At 41.6% G+C, this 22,079-nt stretch overlaps 1 protein-coding gene across 1 annotated transcript in view; it reads left to right on the forward strand.

Moving 5' to 3' along the window:
* NOTCH2 (notch receptor 2) overlaps positions 1–22,079 on the forward strand; it is a 185,005-nt gene that overhangs the window by 48,298 nt on the left and 114,628 nt on the right. The window contains exon 2 of the mRNA XM_066377289.1: positions 439–520. Within this exon, the coding sequence (XP_066233386.1) occupies positions 439–520 (82 nt within the window). The remainder of the gene's footprint in view (positions 1–438; positions 521–22,079) is intronic.

Genomic DNA, 22,079 nt, shown 5'->3' on the forward strand with positions numbered 1-22,079 from the left:
GCTTAAGTAATTAATATTATGGTGACCTAGCATCTGCCCAGGTACTCCTAAATATGCACTGATGCATCTTTACATTACTCATCTGAAGTATCCAAATTCCAAGGCACTCATGGCATGTCACGGCTGTTATAGCTTGAATCTCCCTAGGATCATTGGGAGAGAGGGAAGTAACAGCTGGAGAGATCGAGGCACAGATAATTAAAAGCATCATTCAAGACTACAATGCAGTTTTAGTGGGAGAAGACATTTGGAATGTGCTTCCATGCTTCTATGACCTCAGATGCCAAAAGAAAATAAAATGATTAAAACTCTAAAAGGAAACCCAGATCAGGCTGGCTATGGGTAATGAATGCTGACTTAGACAGGATAACATTTCTTTGATGCCTGAGGGTCATGATTAGTGACTTATTTCTAATGTGTGTTTGTTTTTATTTTTAGCATTGCAGTGTCGGGATGGTTATGAGCCCTGTGTAAATGAAGGAATATGTGTTACCTACCACAATGGGACAGGATACTGCAAGTAAGTTTTTCTCTTTTTTTCGTCACAAATTTTATTTTCCCTCAGTAGGACACTAGACAAAATTCAGTTCTATTTTCAATACTTCTGTGAAATATTATGGGCTCTCTAACTTTTCTTATGTAGTTCTTGTGTGGATGAGGATGGAAGGATGCGATTATGATATGAATGGCTAATAAGAACTCCTTATTGCCTTGTTGTTATCTTTTTCATTGTGAAAAGACTTTTCTGTGAATATTTTGAAAGACTAAGCTAGTTTTTAATTAACTAGGCTAGTTAATACATACTGAGTACATTCTCTTACATTTTTCAGTTTAAGGCAAACCTGTAGAATCACTCGTCAACATGTTAGTGATGATCTTGTGTTTAAGTTAAACTAGATAGATATTAACTTTTAATTCTGTTTAGTATGCACGGATATGACAGTATGAAACTCTTCCTTGGTAGTATACACATTCAGAAAGAGACTGTGCTGGAAGAGGACACACACATACCTGTGAGGGTGGGGTGAGGCAGGGCTGTGGGTGACTGTCATGTGGTTTTAAAAGAATAAGGATGAAGCAGAGGCTAGTTTTCAAGAGTGTTTCTTTTCTTTTTCTCCAACCATCTAGTCTAGCCATATTTTTTGTTTGTTTGAGGAAGCCTGTGAGATGATCTCATAAAAATAGCTTTTCACCTGACCTGTGGTATTGCAGTGGGTAAAGTGTTGACCTGGAACGCTGCGGTTGCTGGTTTGAAACTCCAGGCTTGCTGGTCACGGCACATGCTAGAAGCAAGCATTACTAGTTGATGCTTCCTGCTCCACCCCACCCCTTTCTCTTTCTCTTTCTCTTTCTCTTTCTCTTTCTCTTTCTCTTTCTCTTTCTCTTTCTCTCTCTCTCTCTCTCTCTCTCTCTCTCTCTCTCTCTCTCTCTTTCCCTCCCTCCCTCCCTCTCTCCCTCTCTTTCATCTCTCTCTAAAAAAAAAAGTCAATAGTAAATAGCTTTTCTAGATATCCTATGATCTTTATTTTTCTTCTAACTCAATTGAAAAAAAATTTTTTTTTTTTTTGTATTTTTCTGAAGCTGGAAACGGGGAGAGACAGTCAGACAGACTCCCGCATGCGCCTGACTGGGATCCACCCGGCACACCCACCAGGGGCTATACTCTGCCCACCAGGGGGCGATGCTCTGCCCCTCCGCGTGGCTCTGCCACAACCAGAGCCACTCCCAGCGCTCGGGCCATCTTTGCTCCAATGGAGCCTTGGCTGCGGGAGGGGAAGAGAGAGACAGAGAGGAAGGAGGGGAGGGGGGTGGAGAAGCAAATGGGCACTTCTCCTACGTGCCCTGGCCGGGAATCGAACCCGGGTCCCCCGCTCGCCAGGCCGACGCTCTACCGCTGAGCCAACCGGCCAGGGCCTCAATTGAAAAATTTTTATAGGAATATGTGCTCATTCTGTTTATATCATAGAAAATAAGATTTGATAATATGAAATTTATCTTCTTTAATACTTTTATGAGATATATATTTTTTGTTTGTTTTTTTGTTTTTTGCTTTGGTACAGGTGTTTGCTTAATAAACTTTTTAAGGGAGTTTATCCAAAATGCTTTTGTTTCTTCTCTGGACATTTAATCAAATACCATCAAGACAGTAATGACATTTGTTCCCATCAAGTTCATGCTGACCAGAGTCTAGGTTCTTTAATGTCATAAACATGAGTTTCCCCAAGTCAGAAAAAATTTTCTTCACTGAAATGAAAATATTTTAAGCTCTAATGACAGTGAGGCTTAACAATAGGTTGTTTGGATTGGAATAAAGATAACATTGGGAATGAATTATTTTATGTAACCGATTATGTGGGGTTTACTTAGTTTTCCTAGCTGGAAAAAAGCCACCCCAAAACATGTGATGCATTCTCCCCCACAGAATGGAAATAACTGGAGATAATAAGGGAAGGAACTTAATACCTTAGAATCAGCTGCTGAAATCTTGTTTCGTCCCTTTTTGGCATCTGGTGTCTTAGTTACTTGCTTTATTCTATTATTCAGCTCTCTTATGATAGTTAACCCATTACATTATGATCATTTATTGATGTATTTGTTTTTTCTACTAGGTTGATGTATTTGTTTTTCCTACTAGGTTGATGTATTTGTTTTTCCTCCTGGTCTTACGCATCCTTGTGTAGTTGTAATGTCTGGCATGTAGCTAGTGCTTAGTAATGTGTTTCTTGAACCAGAAATGCTCAGTAGACATCATCATTTACATTAAAAAAATCTATTTGTCTTAAGAAACTGGTCTTATCCTCTAAAGATTTTATTTGCTTCACATGGCATGTAGGGTGGTAGTACTGTAAAAGGAGGGGATTTAGTTTACTTTCAAACTACAGTACTTGGAGATAATTCATCTTGATGACTTACATAGGAGAATTTCGAATAGATTTAATAGTCAGCCTTACATACATGTGGTCTGACATGGAGAGAGATGGTTCTAGAGCACTTATTAGGAGAAGACACTAAGGGTCACTTTTGGGAGCAAACAGATTTATGGGCTGCTGTTCTCCAATGCTTCGACCAAGGTGAGAGAGACAAAATCGCCCCCATTTTCTTGCAGAAGCACTGCTAGGGAACAGGGAACTCACTTTGTGGGGGACATAAACGGAGCTGCCCAAAATCTGTCCCTGGATACTGGTTAATTGTTGATGGGATGGGTTGTGTATGGGTCTAGTTCTGGGTGGGTCCCTCAGATGTCCTCCAAGCCTGTTGTGAGGGAAACAGCTCCCTGAGAATGATCTAAGTAAGAAAAAACAAAAACAAGTGAGGCCATCCTTTTGGGAGACAAATACGAACAACAAAACTTGGGCAAAAAGAGTGTTTCTCAGCCTCTATACAAGTCATATTAGCGTTGGTAGGAGGTCAGTGTCAGCATAAGTGGACACAGGAAAAGCAGGCAAGAACAGTATCAGGGAGGCTAAGTCAGGCATCCCTACAATCCCATGCCAATCTCTGTAGAATGTTAAGCAAACTTTTAAGCAAAAATAACATCTACTTAGCAGACCTTTCAATATTCTTCATCAACTTTGCCTTTTCCCTGGGGAAAGACGGTAGGTAATCCAGCTTGTTCAGTAAATATTATTTTCACAAAATTGTAAATGAATATTAGAACACTTAGAAGGTTTATAAGAATTACATCAGAAATGCAGGGCATATCATTATCTTTTTATTCATAAGATTGCTTAGTAGATTAAGAAAAGAAAGTTAAAGCCAAATTCCTTTGGGGGGGGGAGTGGCAATTAATGAAAAACGTTTTAAAGTAACAGGTATCTGATTATCTGTTTCAAGAGCATAATGCTGCTAAAACAGATTCAGCTAAAATATAATGGTTGTTTACAGAAATTATAGAAATCCTTGATAAGATCACATTGAGGGATGAGGATAAGTACTTGTGAAAGTTAGTTTTGTACACAGTTTAACTATTTTTTTTTCTCACTGTTAGGAGCCTAAGTAGTCAATCAGTCTTTGATTAGATTGGGATGCCAGACAAGAAGAACCTGTGTAATCTTGCATAAAACTCAATTATTGCTTCTAAATAGCTGTTGTCGGATCTTAGTAAAGCCCTCTCACTACAGAGAGATGAGACATTTCATTCTCTCCCATGTCCTACTGGGAGGTGTAACTATATAATTAAGTTTAGCGGTCATTAATCACATTGAAGTAGTTTGTCTCAGACTTTCAATATAAACCATTCCAAATCCCAGTTTGATTAAAAATCATGAGCAACTCATGTTCACTAGAATTTTGGGTGTGGATGATGTTTTTTTTTTTGTTTTGTTTTGTTTTTTCTGAAGCTGGAAACGGGGAGAGACAGAAAGATTCCCGCATGCGCCCGACAGGGATCCACCCGGCACGCCCACCAGGGGGCGTCGCTCTGTTGCAACCAGAGCCACTCTAACGCCTGGGGCAGAGGCCAAGGAGCCATCCCCAGCGCCTGGGCCATCCCTGCTCCAATGGAGCCCTGCTGCGGGAGGGGAAGAGAGAGACAGAGAGGAAGGAGAAGGGGAGGGGTGGAGAAGCAGATGGGCGCTTCTCCTGTGTGCCCTGGCCGGGAATCGAACCCGGGACCTCTGCACGCCAGGCCGACGCTCTACCACTGAGCCAACCAGCCAGGGCCTGGATGATGTTATGATTTGTAAAATTCATAAAGTGTTTATTTTCATGCCATGTTTATCATAATTATTTAAAGTTCTTATCTGCCAATTCTTAACATCTGGTTTGTCTTTAGGTGTGTTTCTATCAATAACTTGTTCTCTCAACTATGGATACAGTTTTCCTTTACTTCATATTTATGGTAGTTTTTATTATTTACTAGGCCTTGTGGGTGATGCATCTTATATTGATAGTTTATCTTCCACTAAAGAATGTTGAGTTTTGTTCTAGCAGGCAGCTACATTTACTGGAAGATTACCTTGATCCTATGGAAGACTTGGTTTTAGGCTTTGCTATGGTGGGTCTGTTTTGCCCTTAGTCCAATGGTTTAAGTCTTAGTCCTGGGATATGAGTCTTACTCCCAATGTATGACTCCTAAGGAGGTTCAGTGGAAATGTAAGGTGTTTCCCAAAACCCGGGGTGTTTCCCTAGCACCTCCAATTTGTTAGCACTTGAATTCAAACCTCCCACTCCCTAGAACCATGCTCAGCCTTTCAGCCTTCCAACTCTTGCTTTCTACTTGGGTTCCTAAATATCATCTTTTTCATGCATAGTCAGGAATCATTTAAGGAATTGAGTGGAGTTGCATGCATATTTTAGGACTACCCCCTCTGTGGTGTTGTCTTTTCCAGGCTCTTCCAGATGTTTTGACAGTTCCAGACTCCTTGGATTGCTCAGCCAGTCCATTTTCTGCTTGCATTCTGTTGCTTTTCTGCTACATGGCCTGGGGGACATCTTCAGGGAAAAAGCTGTGTGCATGTAGGTTTTATATAGTTTGCTTTTCTTTTTTTGAGGCCCATATCCCTTCTAGTTTTGCCTGCTTTTGGTTGCTCTCTGGTACTTTTTGTTTCTTAAGTGAGAAGCAGGGAGGCAGAGACACAGACTCCCGCATGTGCCTGACCAGGATCCACCTGGCAAGCTCACTAGGGGGCGATGCTCTGCCCATCTGGGGCCCTTGCTCTGTTGCAACCAGAGCCATTTTAGTGGATGAGGTGGAGGCCATGGTGCCATCCTCAGCATCCGGGCCAGCTTGTTCCAGTGGAGCCATGGCAGTGGAAGGGGGAGAGAGAGATAAAGAAAAGGGAGAGGGGGAGGGTTGGAGAAGCAAAAGGTTGCTTCTCCTGTGTGCCCTGACCAGGAATCGAACCTTGGACTTCCACACACCAGGCTGTGCTCTACCACCGAGCCCACCAGCCAGTGCTGCTCTCTGGTACTTTCAATATTTTGTCCAGAGTTTATAATTATTAAAAGCAGTAGAGTTGTTCCTGTATGTTACTTGCTAGTAGTTTTGATGATAAAAATTATAGTTATAAAGTAGTCTTACAAGATGATCTGCATACCCCTAACAAGGTAACTAGGAAACTGTTTGTTAAGTAGTGGAAAGACACCACAAGTTACACAGGTTCCTGTGGATTGGGGGTCACATTTGAGAGTCCCCACTTTCTGCCAAAGTAGCTAACTAAAAACAACGTTTTAAAGTAAATCATTATAAATATGTTATAAAATACAACTTTGTGTCACATTTTACCTAAAATTTGTCTACTAGCTATAAGAAACATTAGTTATTAATGACTATTGACTTTCCTTGTTAGGATTAGGTAGTAAAGGTGGTGGTCCAGGCCTCCTAAAACCACCCAAGAGAACTGGAGGAGTTGCTTTGTCCTGTAAATAGGTTTCTGTGTAGTCAGGGTCTGCAGAGGCCCTTCGAATCTTCCAGAGCTGGCTCAGAGCAGAGGAGGTATCAGCGGTGTTTGTGCTGTGATGGTGCTCCCCTAGGAAGGCATTTTACAGTCACGGCTGGCAGCCTTTCCCCTCTCACGTACCTTGTTAGTGTGCCCAGCGCTGTTCTGGGGCAGTGTAGATCAGAGGTGTATTGGGAGAAACACCAGCTGCCCAGTCCCTTTCTCCTCCTGCTCTGCTGAAGCTGGCTCTGCCCTCACAGTTCTTTCAGGTGAGGTTCCTTGTTTAACAGAGCAGCACATCAAGTTTTGCTGGCAGGTGCTAGCAAAAGCCTGGCCACCTTTTCATAATTCTTTTATCTTTACCATCAAATGAAGAATGCTGCTTTTTTGGCTCACTACCTTTCACAGAGAGAGAGTGTGTGTGTGTGTGTGTGTTTAATGTGATGCTTAAGGAGTTATTCATGAATTACTTAGTGCATGCTGGTATGTATACCGTATGTAACCGTGTAATACATAACTCAAGTCTGTGGTCATAATTGATATTGTTATCACATTATTTCACAGTTCTTTGGGAAGCCATATAATTAATTATCAGTTGGTTAACCTGGACTTCTTAAAGAGTCTCATAAAGTCAGCTGTGAAATGACTGAGTGTGAACCGCCAGTGAATGGGGCTGGCACCAGAGTTAGGTGAGTGAGGCGTTTGTCTCAGGCATAAAGTTCAAGAGGGTGCCAAAAAACTCAGTAATCAAGATAAATAATATTTTTATGCAGTAGTTCACAAATCAAAATTAATTCAAAACACTATGATAAAAGATATCCAAATTTTATTTCTTTTAAAAAGATTTTACTTATGATTTTAGAGAGAGTGAATGGCAGGATGGCAGGGTAGGGAGTGGGAAGCATCAACTGATAGTTGCTTCTTGTGTGTGCCTTGACTGGGCAAGCCCGGGGTTTCAAACCTGCGACCTCAGCATTGACACTATCCACTCTGCCATCACAGGTCAGGCGATATCCAAATATTAAGTAAAGAGGAGAGCAGTATTAATGATTTTTTTCTTTTGCTCCAGACTCCAGTATAGCTCAGTCTGCCACTGGTAAGTGGATTAAGGCATTTGGAAGTGCCCTGTCTGGTGACGTGGAGAGGACATAGGATTTTATATCAGATAAACTTGAGTCTCAGCTGTAATTCCTGTGGCCACTCAGATCTTTGACAAGTTAAAGAATATTTTGCTGGCTAATATTTATCAAGCACTTACTATGTGCTAGACTTTGTGCTCAATTAAATTTTTTACATGCATTTTAGTCCTCATGTAAAGTACTTAGTCTTATTATGTCTGTTTTATAGTGGAAACTCAGAAAGGTTAAATAACTTGCCCATAGTCACATAACTCTTAGGTAGCTGACCTCTTAGGAAATGTGCTTTCACTCGGAGTCTCAATTTGCCTACCAGTAAAATGGGGGAAAATTGCTTATTTTAAAGTGGTAGTTCAAACAGGACCTTCTATTAAGGAAATGTGGAACATCTGAAAGAATAGGAAAGGTGGTTATTCAGCTAAGGGATATTGTTAAAACTCTATATAGTTCCTGATTTTAAAATTCAGACAGTAATATTAGGTAGGCATAGGCAGCTCAGAGAATACTAGGATATTGAACCTGCTTGTAAGCCACATGAGTGTACAGGGTCCAGGCTTGGCTAATGCCACATTCTTTGGAAGTGGCCTTTGACCTGACATCTTAGTGTAATTCCTGCAGATTAAATATAAGACGAGAGCAGTGAAGGTGGGGATAGAGGGTCTTGTCCTTTAAAATGCTCTTTAGTGGAGAAAACTGAATGAAAAAACTTGAAACTTCTCTCTTCTTCTTAATGGAAGATGAGCAAGTCCAGACAGATTTGAGGCAGCTGTGAACCCGAGTAGGGTCAGATTCAGTGACTTCTGATAAATGTTGTAGCCAGAGCAGAGCCACAGGCCATTAAACATAGCACCTTATATTTGTATAACAAGTTCCAGGTATATGTCCTGTGAGGTTTCCTTGAGGACTTAGATCTGGACCTTCAACAGTATCATTCCTAAGTGAGTGACACATATCCTTGAAACATCCTCTTAAACAAGTATGTTAAGTGTTCCTTGGGAATTTTTCATAAGGGATATCTTGCTTATCAGCTTCTTGTCGATATATAACAACAGAATTCCCATATGCTTTTCACTAATTTTTATTTTTTAGGTTGGAACTTTTATAAACTTCAGTGTTAAGAGAGGGTGGTGCTTAGGCTAGGCCTGTGTTTTTTTGCCTATCTTGGGTAACTGCCAATAAGTAAATCAGCTCATTTTGGCCTGCAAACCTGGCACAAAGAGACATTACTTGAACTAGACGTCTTTTAGCACAGTTCCCAGGTTAACCATAATCATGTGTATAGTGTCTTTCTTATTGTCTCATAGTGGTGTGTCAGCACTATTAATTCATTTAGGAATTATTTTGCCCCCTTTTTTGTTCTTGTGACTAAGCAGGATCAGAAATACTTCTCTTTCAGGATCTGGAGTAGCTTAATTAAATCCTTCATTTTAAATATTGGCTGTCCGTCTTTTATCAAGATTGGATACAGAGGGGCGGGGAATATCAGAATGTGATAAAAATGTGATTATCTAGAAATTTCCAAGTACTGTCTTCTCTGTTAAGCGAGCATAAATGTGTGTGTATGATGGAAGTTTCATTAAGCTTCCTCTCAGCATCCGTACCTAGGGATTTTGTAGTTGGGAATGAATTTTATGGTCTCCTTCACCCCACTGTGTATGTATTATGTGGGAATTTTGTTTCCATATTTGTATTAGCTACGTTTTACTTTACATCCCAATTTAAGGTATACCATAGTTTCTCTGGGGCTTCCCAAAGTTGTCTATGTTTTGCCATTGCCAGGAATCTTCACTAGCACTTTGTCCTTTGTGTCCAAAAATGTATCACTGATTCTTATACTGTTGCCTTCAGCCTGTCCTTGTTAATACAGTTATATTCTGTTTAAAATGTTCCTCTCCTAAACATGTCCTACTTGGATCTTTATGAAAAGGCCTTTATAAAAGAAAAGTGAAAGCAAAGACTAATAAAGGCATTATTTAAGTAACAGATGATATTACTCAGTGAATACATCCAACTGGAATATTATAACCAATGCTTTTTCCTCCCACAAGTATGAGGAGAAGGTAAGTAGGTGTTAATGAGAAAATAACCAGGTTAGGACTTCTAGAGAACAGTAGCATTTTGGGTACTGAGTCTCTATAGATTCAGGCCACTTTCCTGCAGTTACTATGTTATAAATTTATATCCTGAATACTGAAAGTCAGATAGACTCCAAAGCACTGTACGATCCTCACTCTTTGTCTTAGTCAGCTTGGGCTGCTATAACAGACTACCACACACTGAGTGGCTTAAACAACAAACATTTATTTCTCACAGTTCTGGGGGCTGAGAAGTCTAAGATCAAGGTGCCGGCTGACTTGGTTCTCTGTGAGGACTTTCTTGGTTTGCAGATGTCAGCCTTCTTACTATACCCTCACATGGTAGGGAGAGAGAGCTCTGGTTACTTTATCTGCTTATAAGGGCACTAATCCCATAGTGAGCACCCCACACTCATGACTTCATCTACCTAATTACCTCCTAAAGGTCCTACCTCCAAATACCATCATATTGGGGAAGTGGGTTCTATATCCAAATTTGTGGGGGTAGAGAAGAGCACAAACATTCAGTCTATAACTCTTCAAGGAAGAGTTTAAGTTTCATCACACTGTGTTGTTTGAGCCAACTGCTGTAATTGAGTACTGTGGTGGGTATTGGGAAGAGTATGTGACATGGTGGCAGTCCTCTGAAACCTCACCATCTTATTGGGGAGACGAGGCGTACATATGTATAAAAATAAAACCATTTGTAATTGCTCGATATAGCAGCATAGATGTTAAGAACTATGGTGATTCAGACAAGAGAGCAGCTGGGACAGAGGACAAAAATCAGAAGAGTTTTAGTGGGTAACTTAGGGTTACAAATTTGAACATACTCTTGATGCTTTAGGACAGGGGTCTCAAACTCGCGGCCCGCCGAACAATTTTGTACAGCCCGCTGACTAATCCACGAAGTTCAAAATATTATTGGATTAGTCTGCGGGCCGCACAAAATTGTTCGGTGGGCCGTGAGTTTGAGACCCCTGCTTTAGGAGGTGGATAGGTAAAATGATGGAAGTGAAAGCGCTATTATTTCCTGACAGAATCATTACCAACATCTTCATCATTTTTTATTTTTTTTATTTTTCTGAAGTTGGAAACGGGGAGGCAGTCAGACAGACTCCCGCATGCACCCGACCGGGATCCACCCGGCATGCCCACCAGGGGGCGATGCTCTGCCCATCTGGGCTGTTCCTCTGTTGCAACCAGAGCCATTCTAGTGCCTGAGGCAGAGGCCATGGAGCCATCCTTAGCGCCCGGGCCATCTTTGCTCTAATGGAACCTTGGTTGCAGGAGGGGAAGAGAGAGACAGAGAGGAAGGAGAGGGGGAGGGGTGGAGAAGCAGATGGGCGCTTCTCCTGTGTGCCCTGGCCGGGAATTGAACCTGGGACTCCTGCACGCCAGGCCGACACTCTACCACTGAGCCAACTGGCCAGGGCTCATTTTTTTTCTCAATGACATAGTTTTGAAACTTTTCTACATCTTGGTCACTCCCTTCTGCCTATATGTCAGTTTGCATGAGGTTTACTAACCCAGTATGTGGATTAATCTGGTTTTGTAGCAACAGACAAGTGCCTTAAAAGTCATTCCTTAGCTGGCATGCTTGTAGGTAGAATATAGGAGTGAGGGATAAGGGGTAAGACCTGGGGACAAGACAAGGGGACAGCTGGGGCACTCACCTCCTCCCTGTGTCCCCATCACACCTTTTTGGACTTGACTGTAGATTCTTGTGCTGCTTCCAGAACAGAGCAGCCAGATAGGCTTGTGGACATCATTGACAGTCATAACTCAAGAATTTCCGAGGCAGGAAGAATGGACTGGGATAGGCAGAGTGACAGGAAAGCAGCAACACTTTAAGAACAGGGTGAGTTTTCACCCACAACATAGGGCCTTCTCTGGACTGAGAGTCAGGTATCCGAGCTTCACATCTCTGTCCAGCACCTCACTGGCCCGATCCAGTTCAGGTCAGGGATCCTGAGTGAGCCAGTATTGTTAGCCAGATGCCCAGTTACCCCAAATTAGCTCACGTCCTTTACTGCTGTTTCCTCTGATGACGAAGTACATCGCCAAACCCCCAATTATCCCGAGTAAATCAAGGCTGCCTATTCTGTTTGGAAAACATTTGACAGTGGTTATGATTCTCTTGCCTCAACCATGGGAGAGCCATAGCCATTTAATCACCTGTTCCTTTAAGATTTTGAAATGCTGGTTCTTGTTGTAGAAGCCAGACACATTTCCTGGAGGAATTATTTCACTGCGCAGCTAGCCCCTTCTGAAACCTCAGTCATCCTGGAGTACCTCAGGAACCTCTCTGACTTCAGTTTTTCTGCTTTAGTCCTATTTGTATGTAATGATTGTAGTGTCTGATTTGCTAGCTCGCGCTGTTAAAACTTACAGCCTTGAATTTCTGGGTCACTGTTCAAAAATGGACAGCTTGATTACTAATGAAACATTGACTCATTTCCTTCCAGGCAAAGGCTGTCACTGATTCTCAGTGTTCATAATTTGTCTCCACAGAAGCATTATGGTATATTACCTATTCTTTCCTAAATTCTAAGCATCATGGCCTGGGGGAGTAAGACAGGCCCTAATGTGTTGAGAGGATATATGAAAATGATACCTGGAAAAAGGTCCTGCATGGATTTGAGTGTTTGATTCCCTGCAAATTTAAATCTGGTGCATCTCTTCCCAGACTGTTGTTTTATAAGCACATCAGTCATTTTTAGCCTTGTGTAATAATAGCAGCTCAGATTCCATAAAGAGACTTCAGGGTCTACCACCACTCTGTGCTGAACTAAATGGGCTCTCATGTTGGCCAGTTGTTTGGGAAGATGCTAAGACTTTTTTAAGTTCAGGATTCCTTTTTATCGTTCATGTGTTTACATATATTTTTTCTTTCTCCTTTGCTTGTTCTTTGCTTCCCCATGCTTCCTGCGAGGGGTTAGGTGAGAGTGTAAATTGTGCAGCAGTTCACTGTACAAGTGTTGAACTGTCAGTGCATTTACAAGGATAATTTGTAGGCAGTGTGGAGAATAGAGAAGAAGAGGCACTAGGTGCACTCCTTGCCCCAGGGAGCCCTTGCTTAGAATAGGTAGAAGGTTGAGACATACACAACCACTGACCCCAGCCATTAACATCAGCAAGTATTGCATCCTTGGGCAGTATTGCTGAGGGAATTGAAAAGCCAAAATTGGAGAGTCATCATACTTAGGACAATGAAGGAACTTTGGTGAGCACCTTTTCTACCCATCTTGTTTTGTATGTGAGGAGCCCAAGGCTTAATATTGCCACATGACTTATTCTGTGTTATATAACTAATTAGAATGTAGACTGGGACTGAAAGTTGTTTCTCCAGCCTCACTTAGACAATCGAAAGATTCAGCATTATATTTTTTTATTGTTGCTATCAGCCCTCAAGGAACTGATGTGGCTGAATATTTTATTAACATATATTATGTATTTATATTATATATAGTATTAGTATATAATATATATGGAGGGTTAAAAAAAACTTAGGGCTTTTTCGAGGCAATTTTTCTGAAAGACCAAGAATTTTAGTTCTAGCTGTACATTTTGTTTTTTAATGTTCCATAAAACAAAACACTAGAAATTCTTTTGAGTTCCTCATATCCGAGGGACTATGGAATGTCCCTGATAGAATCACACCATTTTAGAACTAGAGAAATAGTAGAAATTATTAGCCCGAGCATCTTGTTTTAATATATGAGGAGGTTGAGCTCAGGGAGGTAAAGTGGCTTGTTCAAAGTGAACATCTAGTAGCAGAGCCAGGGCTGGTCCAGAGGAAGGTTTGTTGGGAGCCACTCTATCAAAAAGATCTGGGAGCCTTTCAAGGTTTTGGGTGAGATATTTTTTAAAACAATATGCTAGTTATATTTTTATTCATATATATGTATCATATTTTTCCAATGCATTAAATACATTTTACCTGCCACTAGACATGGTTTCCCCCCCCCCTTCTTTTCCAAGTGAGAAGAGGGGAGTTAGAGTGACTGACTCCCACATGCACCCTTATCAGGATCCACCCGGCAACCCCTCTCTGGGGCTGATGCTTTGCCCATCTGGGGCTATTCTCACAACCAAGCTATATTTAGCACCTGAGGTGAATGCTCCAGGGAACCCTCCCCAGTGCCTAGGGCCAATGTTCTCCAACCAATCAAGCCATGCCTACAGGAGGGACTGGGAGAGAGAAAGAGAAAGAGAGAGGGAGAGGGAGAGGGAGAGGGAGAGGGAGAGGGGGAAGGGTAGAGAAGCAGATGGGCGCTTACCGGGAAGCGAACCTGGGACTTCCACATACTGGATCGACACTGTACCACTGAACCAACTGGCCAGGGTGAGAATGATTTATTCAAAATCTACAAAAATATTTTTGCCCTCTTAAAGTTTGAGGAAATGCAGATTTTTCTCTAGCTTACTTTTACAGGCACATTTGGCTTTATACAATTTGGGTACAATTATTTTGAACTCTAGGAATCTTTTCAGATCAAACGATAGCTTTTGGAACTGTTTTGTTCATTTTTTTTGGAGTTCAGAACTTGGAAAGTAGTCATCCACTTACTCAGAGAACAGATGCAAGCACCACACTCTTCTTCCTTAAAGTCTTGTTAATCAGTCTCTGAAGTACCCAGCAGTGCACTCCTCTGAGGCCGGGGATGTTCTGTCCCTCAGGGCTCCAGGCTCCTGGTGGTTCATGCAGTCAGTGTTTTATCAGAAATTAATAAAAGAGCAAGAGGAAATGAAGCCGTGTGTGTGTGTGTGTGTGTGTGTGTGTGTGTGTGTGTGTGTGTTAATGTCATGTTTTGGGGAAAATGTGATTTTAAAAAAGTCTCCATATGGCATTGGCTGGCCCACTTTGAATGATTTAGGGATGAATGAAGGTTAAAAAGTCTTCTATATATCAGGAATGTTAATTTATTTTGATAATCTTTGAGTAAATATCTCAACCTAGAAGCTCCCAGACTTTTAGTATAAATAAGGTCTTTTTAAGGTATAGAGATTCCCCAGACTGTTCTGTTTTGCCTTTTGGCTTTTATTAAGAATATGAGCACTGAATAGTTGACTGCCTTCTCTATGCCACTTACTGTGTTAGGCACCTGGAATGTGGTGATGAACAAATGTTAGTTTGTTGGGGAGGATACATGTTCATAATAAAGTATAATAAGAGATATGCTGGTTTAGAGTTATGGGAATATACAGAGAGTATCAAGCTTCTTTCTCCAAGGAAAAAACGTTTAAGTGGAACCTTAAAATAATTTTAGGGCTTAGCTTTGAGAAGAGGATGGGAAAAAGTGTTTTGGGCTGAGTGACAGCTTGTACAAAGGTCTGGAGGTGAGAAGCTGTGTGTTGTAGCACATTCTGGGAGCTGAAAGAAGTGAGTAATGCATAAGAATGTAATGCGTAAAGGAGGGATGCTCTTGGGATGAAACCATTTCTCAGTCTCTCGTTTGAATACAATGCATATGGGGATCCACTAAGAACTTAATAACCATTTTATACTACCATTATAGTTTAATAATCACAATAGCATCTAAAATCCACTTAAATGTGGACAGGACATTAGTAGTCTGGAGAGTGCTTTCTAAGCATTTGCAGGCTCTCTGCCATAACTACTACAGTGCGAAGCTTGGGAACAACTGGCTACTGTGAAGGGTGCTTTTGTAAACTCATATGTTTAGAGTATGTGTGCCATGTTTTAATCACAGTAGACGCTTTCTGAGGGTTCATTGTGGTGACGTATGGTGAGGCACTGATTGTGTGCTAGAAGACAGAGGAGAGACCACCTTGTGTTGCAGCGGCAGCACCATCTTTCAGCACCATTAGTGTGCCCTTGCCCAATTTTCCAGGTGATGATGGAAGAGACTGGGTGCTCAGTTTGGTGTTGGAGTTCTGATAAATGAGCCCAGACTGCAAAATAGAAGATAAGGGCATTTGCAAATTCTTGTGTAAATAAAGCCTGGTTTCCCATGCAGGGGTTTCTGATTTCAGAGTCCCTGATGAAGATGAATGATGCTGTGAATGAACAGCTTCAGAGCAGTACCCCCGCAGATTCTTTTGGGTTTGGATTTATGAAAATCAGTGTGTTTTTACTGCTTTATTCAGATGAAGGGGGGACAGTGAAAAACCTGAACACATGAAAACCAAGTGAGGTGGCGTTTCAGATGATTCCCAGCCTCACAATTCCCTGTGAAATTCTTTTCCTGTGGGAAACTTTTAATTTGGAAGCATTCAGTCTAATGTGGGAACCAAGATTAACATTTTCTGAAATACCTCTGCAAGAAAAGCAGAAATGTTCTGTTCCGGAAGCTGAATTTACATAGTAGGAAAATGGGCTGTCCTGAAGTATCTGGTAGTTTCTATTTATTAGTTGTGGTAAAATGTGTGTGTGTGTGGGAGAGAGAGAGAGAGAGAGAGAACTGATTGTATATTTGACTTTGTTTCCTTTACATCCAATTAGCAAAGCCCTGGAAATTGTTTTACCACAAACCAGCCCAATAGGGGTTCTAACTCTATACAGCTAGTGCTCGACTTACAACCACAATTGGTTCCGACAGACCGGTGGTAACACAATTTGGTCGTAAGTTGAGTAGGCTATATGTACAGTACTGTGAAATGATGTTATAAAAATCTTTGTCATATTTTATCATAATTTTCTTTTGTTGTTATTTATCATCATTTTCTTTGTTCATTTCATGCCATTTGTATCATCTCTACACCATTTTGTTTCTTATTTTTACATTTGTCAGGTTTAAGTAAAACCCTGCATTACCAGTACAACTGGTTTAATATTTGCAAAGATAATTTCCTCTTGGTAGACATCTTGGGAGGGGTTTGATGAAAAATATCCAAGACACAAAACACAAATTGCTGTACCGAGTCTGGGATAACAGTTGAAATGGTGCATGTAGAGATGGTAGTGCTGCCGGAAGCTGGTTCGCACTGTCGTATGCCCAGCTGGGCAACGCTTGCACTGCCAGACGCGGAGCAGTCATGGCTAGTGATTGTGGTCGTAAAGTCGAATGGTCGTAAGTTGCATAGGTCGTAAGTAGATCACTATTTGTACATGAATACTTCTTTTTATGTTAGTCTTTTTTAAAAATTATTTTTATTCATTTTAGAGAAGAGAGAAAGAGAGAAAGAGAGAGAGAGAGAGATAAGGGAAGGAGCAAGAAGCATCAACTCCCATATGTGCCTTGACCAGGCAAGCCCAGGGTTTTGAACTGGTGACCTCAGTGTTCCAGGTCCACACTTGATCCACTGCACCACCACAGGTCAGGCACATGAATACTTTGTTTAAGTTTTGTTTGTTTGTTTTGTTTCCCCGTCTTGCTGAGTAAGCTATAGTGTTTTTTGGTGGGGAGTGAGAGTGGGAGAGAGAATGGCAGGAAGTCAACATGACAGTTTCTTCCCTTTTCTTCCCCTCTCTACCAGGAAGTTAGCTAGAAGTCTTCATGTACTATGTTTCTTTTTCCTTTTTCTTTTTCTCACAGTATCAGTAATTAGCATAACCCAGTTAGTGACCTTTACACAGAGTGACGAAATTAACAAGTTGACAGTCTGGTGAGATGTTAGACTGGAGGTATTGGGAGGAGGCAAACCATGAGTAAGACTAATAGGTTGAGCCTCTTGAATGCCAACCAAAGAGTTTATTTTACTTGATTCTGTAGGCTACAGGGCTTCTAGAAGTTTGTAACCAGAGTCTTGGGAATTCAATGTTAAATAGGAACTTTCACTGGTTACAGTTAGCCTTGGCTGTTAGCAATTATTTTTATCTATTTTACCAGGCGGAGCAGGGGTGGGGGCAGGAAACTAGGCTAGCATTCTGGTCACAGAAAAGAACAGGCTGATTGGGGTCCCTTTCAAACTGCAGACCTTTGTTGCTGGACCAATGCTTAATTTGGTTTCTGAGTTTTGTTATCCTCCCCCCCCCTGTTGTTACCTCATTTACCTTAACGATAGCTCCCCCCTCTCGAGCTCAGCCAGGGCAGGCTGCCACTGCGGATTGGGGGCCGAGAGGCCCAGAGCAAGAAGAAAGTGGGTTGAAAGCAGAGTTCTGTTTAAAGAATTTTCTGCTGGAAACGAGCCCAGAGGGAGTAAAGAGGAGCTTTAACGAGGAGCAGCTGCAGGGCTGACACACCCCATGTGAGACATTTTTTCCCCCTCCGTTCCACATTCTATATAGTTTTTTTAAAAAAATCATGATTTTGAAATAGCTCTTTTGTAAATCCCGCCCCCTTTTTTTCTTCTTTTATGTGATGGGGTTTTTGCTTTGTTGTTTCATTTTTTTTTAATGACCAAATCCTCACTAAAAAAGCTAACAGCTAAGTGGCAGCAAAGCCCTGGATGCAATTCGGGCTCACCCTGCAGACACAGAACGTTCTTCTGAGAAAATAAGGACCCAGAACACAGGCTTTGATTTGGAAAAGGGGCTTATTTCCTGCCCAGACCTCAGTCATCTTGGAGCTGACATGCTGCTGCAGGATTGTCAGCTTTTCTCTAGACGAGTGGCTCTTCACTTAAGCAGCTTGAAAGAACACATTTCTCTGTCCTGCGTTACTAACTAGGGAGACTGAGCCTGAGAAGCAGCTGGCCAGATAAGTTGGAATTGCTATTCAAACCCCAGGGTCGTTGAAATCTGTAAAGTGGCTACATGTAAACGAAACCCGGCTGCCAGTGACACGTGAGAGCTGGGATCTGGCTTTCATCTGCTTTGCTTAGGGGGCTGTATGGGCACCCTCTCTATTGAAAAGTTTTCTAGTTCCATTAGGAGGAACCCCTTGTTTTTCTCACTTTTTCTCCCTTCTTCTCTCCTCTTCACCTCATTGCTGTGCGAGCGTGTGTGTATACAGTAATGCTGAAAGTGTAGACCTTTTCGTGTCAGAAATGTCAGACTGTGTCAGAAAACGCATGAATATATATGTATCTCTATGGATTGGATAAATATTCAGATCAGTTTTGGGGATTATTTTACAGGAAAAAAGCCCCCCAGAAGGCTCCCTGTATCCACAGCCTCCTCTGTGGACAGTGTTCTTTCAGAGTTTCAGGCTAGTGGAGGGGGACAGCGTAGGAGGCAGGCATCAAGGAACCACTAAACTAAGTGATAGATTCCTTCCAGGAGGGGGCATTCAGATCGTTTTGGGAACAAAAGGCAGCTGTTAGATTTATTCAGTTATATTTTAGAATATATTTTACATAGACTTTTATTCAAGATGGAGGCTAATTTCTGAAGAATTTTGCTGGGGTAACTGACTAGATTTGTGGGTGGGGGGCTGGGGTGATTAGCCGTATTTCCAGCCTCGACCCAGACTCAACTTGAGTCTTCTCAGGAAGAGAGCTAGTTATGCTCTTGTTTTCAGGCGGAGTCTTAATTCCCACTCAGATTAGCAGGATATGTGGTATATTTGGATTAGAGTTGAACAGGGATTTGCAGAGTTGAAAGGTCTCTTGCTGTAGGGAACATGGGCCTTTATTTCTAGCTGTCTCACTCGTTTCTCCCCTTTCTTTCCATGTCCATAATTCTGCTGAGCCTCCTGGGGATTGAGGGATAATCTGGTACCTCAGGATGATTCTTAGAGTTGATTTGGCCTGTGTTCTACCATGCAGAGTATAGTGTGGGGTTGGAAGGGGATTTGTAGCAAATTTGGATTGAGAGACTGGCTTCATCCATCCTATGAAATTTAACCTGCTTTGGAACCATTGCCTAATGCTGCATAGGTGTTTGTAGTATACCAGGGTCTCAAGACATGCCCTTTCACTCCTCCCCCTACACCCCAACAACCCAGAAAATCAAGTAGGAGTTTGACAGAGGCACAGAAAAGACAAAACAATGGCTAGAGTGAAGGAGGGCATCCTGGCAGAAATAATGTGGTGCATAGCATGGCATTGCATCCACTGTTAGAGAGATCAGAGCTGGGTAAGATGGTTTGGAAGAGGCTTTAGTGGAGGACATGAGTATTGAGCAGATCTTTAAAGCAAATATGGAAGAAAGGAACATAAATTAGAGACCCAATGATGGGAAAGCACAGTATTTCTCACTGGAAAATAGAAAGAAGAATTTTTATACAGGGATCAGTAGACAGCAGTGTGGATGTGTAATCTGCAGTGTTTGTATTGTGAACTACTAAGTAGTGCAGATAGGGAGGTCACAGATTCTAAGGGACTTGGATTTGTAGGGTTGGTCACTAATACTTGTTTCTGAGCAGAGAAGTGACATGATCAAAATCGTGCTTTCAAAGGGTTATTCTTTAAGCAGTGTGATTAGTGTCAGCAAGGAATTTCCTGGCTATTATGGAGAGGTGTGAATAGGATGATGGTGCTGTTAAGATGATAAAAGCTGACTGAGTAGGTGCCAGTCTCAGGGCAAGACCTAGTAGAACACTTTCAGTCAAGTGCTTTTTTATGTTTTGATAAAAGATCTAAAGAAAAAGACACAGTTATGGATGGTGCAAAACTAGGGGAAATTGCTAAATCCACACACCTGGAGGCGGGTCCATTAGCCTTGGTGTCATCAGTGCAGTAGGTGTTCAGACCAGTTGGCTTCTGAAATATGGTGAGTACTGAAATTCTGTGATCATATGAATAAAGTGCAAACATTATCTCAATCAGGAAAGCACGGGGTAAAGATTCAACATGGTGAGTTTAAAAGGAACAAATAATAGCTTCAATCATTAGGTTCAGACATGTTGTGTGAGTATAGAAGAGTGTGCTATAAAAATAGTATATGTAAAAAATATCAGGGCGTTTTAACTGGCCGTGTGTTCAATAGCACGAAATAGTACTTTGTGGCTTCTAAAAAAGTAAACAGAATTTTAGGCTGCAGTGGGAGAAACACAGCACCCACAGGCTGATGATGCAGCTGCGCTGCGCCAGTGAGAATGTGGGTTGTGGGTGTTTCCTACCATTTCGGGTCCCAGCTTTTTAATTTATTTTTTATATTTTATTTTTTAAAATTGTTGTGTTTACATAGTTACAAGTGTTCCCCCGAATATATCTCCCTCCACCCCCCGTGTTCTCCTTGCTACCCCCAAGCCCCCTCCCCTACCGCCCTTCCCCCTTTCCCTTCATGATTTACTATCCTGCTCTTTTTCTCTCTGTGTTATATATGTATATAATTTCCCTAATGTCTTTCTTTTCTTTGATCCCTTCCTCTCATCCCCTTTCCCTATGACTGCTTTCCCTCTGGCCTCTTTAACCCTTTCTCTGCCTCTCTTCCATTCCTCAGTTCACATTGTTCATTGGATTCTTCATATGAGTGAGGTCATATGATATTTTACTTTCTCTGCCTGGCTTATTTCACTTAGCATGATAGTTTCCAGGTCCATCCATGTCGTCACAAAGTGTAAGATTTCCTTCTTCGTGGCTGCATAGTACTCCATTGTATATATGAACCACAGCTTTTTAATCTACTCGTCCACTGATGGAAACTTGGGCTGTTTCCAGATCTTTGCTATTGTGAACAATGCTGCAGTAAACATGGGGGAGCATTTCTTCTTTTGAATCAGTGATTTGTTATTCTTAGGATATATTCCTAGAAGTGGGATGGCTGGGTCAAAAGACAGTTCCATTTTTAATTTTTTGAGGAATCTCCATACTGTTTTCCACAGTGGCTGCACCAGTCTGCATTCCCACCAGCAATGCAGGAGGGTTCCCCCTTCTCCACATCCTCGCCAGCACTTGTTATGTGTTGTTTTTGTTAATGAGCACCATTCTGACTGATGTGAGGTGGTATCTCATTGTGGTTTTAATTTGCATTTTTCTAATGATTAGTGATGTTGAGCATTTTCTCGTATGCCCATTGGCCATCTGTAAGTCCTCTTAAGTTCTTTATAGATTTTGGTTATTAACCCTTTATCGGACGTGTTGGTGAATATGTTTTCCCATTGTGTGGGTTTTCTTTTTATTTTGTTCATATTGTCTTTTGCTGTGCAAAAGCTTTTTAGTTTGATATAGTGCCATTTGTTCATCCTGTCCTTTATTTAACTTGCCTGTGGAGATAAATCAGTAAATACAGTGTGTCCATAAAGTCATGGTGCACTTTTGACCGGTCACAGGAAAGCAACAAAAGATGATAGAAATGTGAAATCTGCACCAAATAAAAGGAAAACTCTCCCAGTTTCATACCTATTCAGTGCAGTTCGATGTGGGTTCACACACAGATTTTTTAGGGCTCCTTATGTAGCTATCCCGTATAGCCTCTACAGACTCGTCACTGACTGATGGCCTACCAGAACAGGGTTTCTCCACCAAACTGCCGGTTTCCTTCAACTGCTTATCCCACCGAGTAATGTTATTCCTATGTGGTGGCATTTCGTTATAAACATGCTGATATTCACATTGCATTTTGGTCATGGATTCGAATTTAGTGAGCCACAGAACACACTGAACTTTCCTCTGTACCGTCCACATCTCGACTGGCATGGCCGTGGGCTGCTCTGCTGTATACACGGTGTTATGTCATCATCTGTGCATGCGCACAT

This window comes from Saccopteryx leptura, chromosome 3, assembly GCF_036850995.1.
Source record: "Saccopteryx leptura isolate mSacLep1 chromosome 3, mSacLep1_pri_phased_curated, whole genome shotgun sequence".
Classification (NCBI taxonomy): Eukaryota; Metazoa; Chordata; class Mammalia; order Chiroptera; family Emballonuridae; genus Saccopteryx; species Saccopteryx leptura.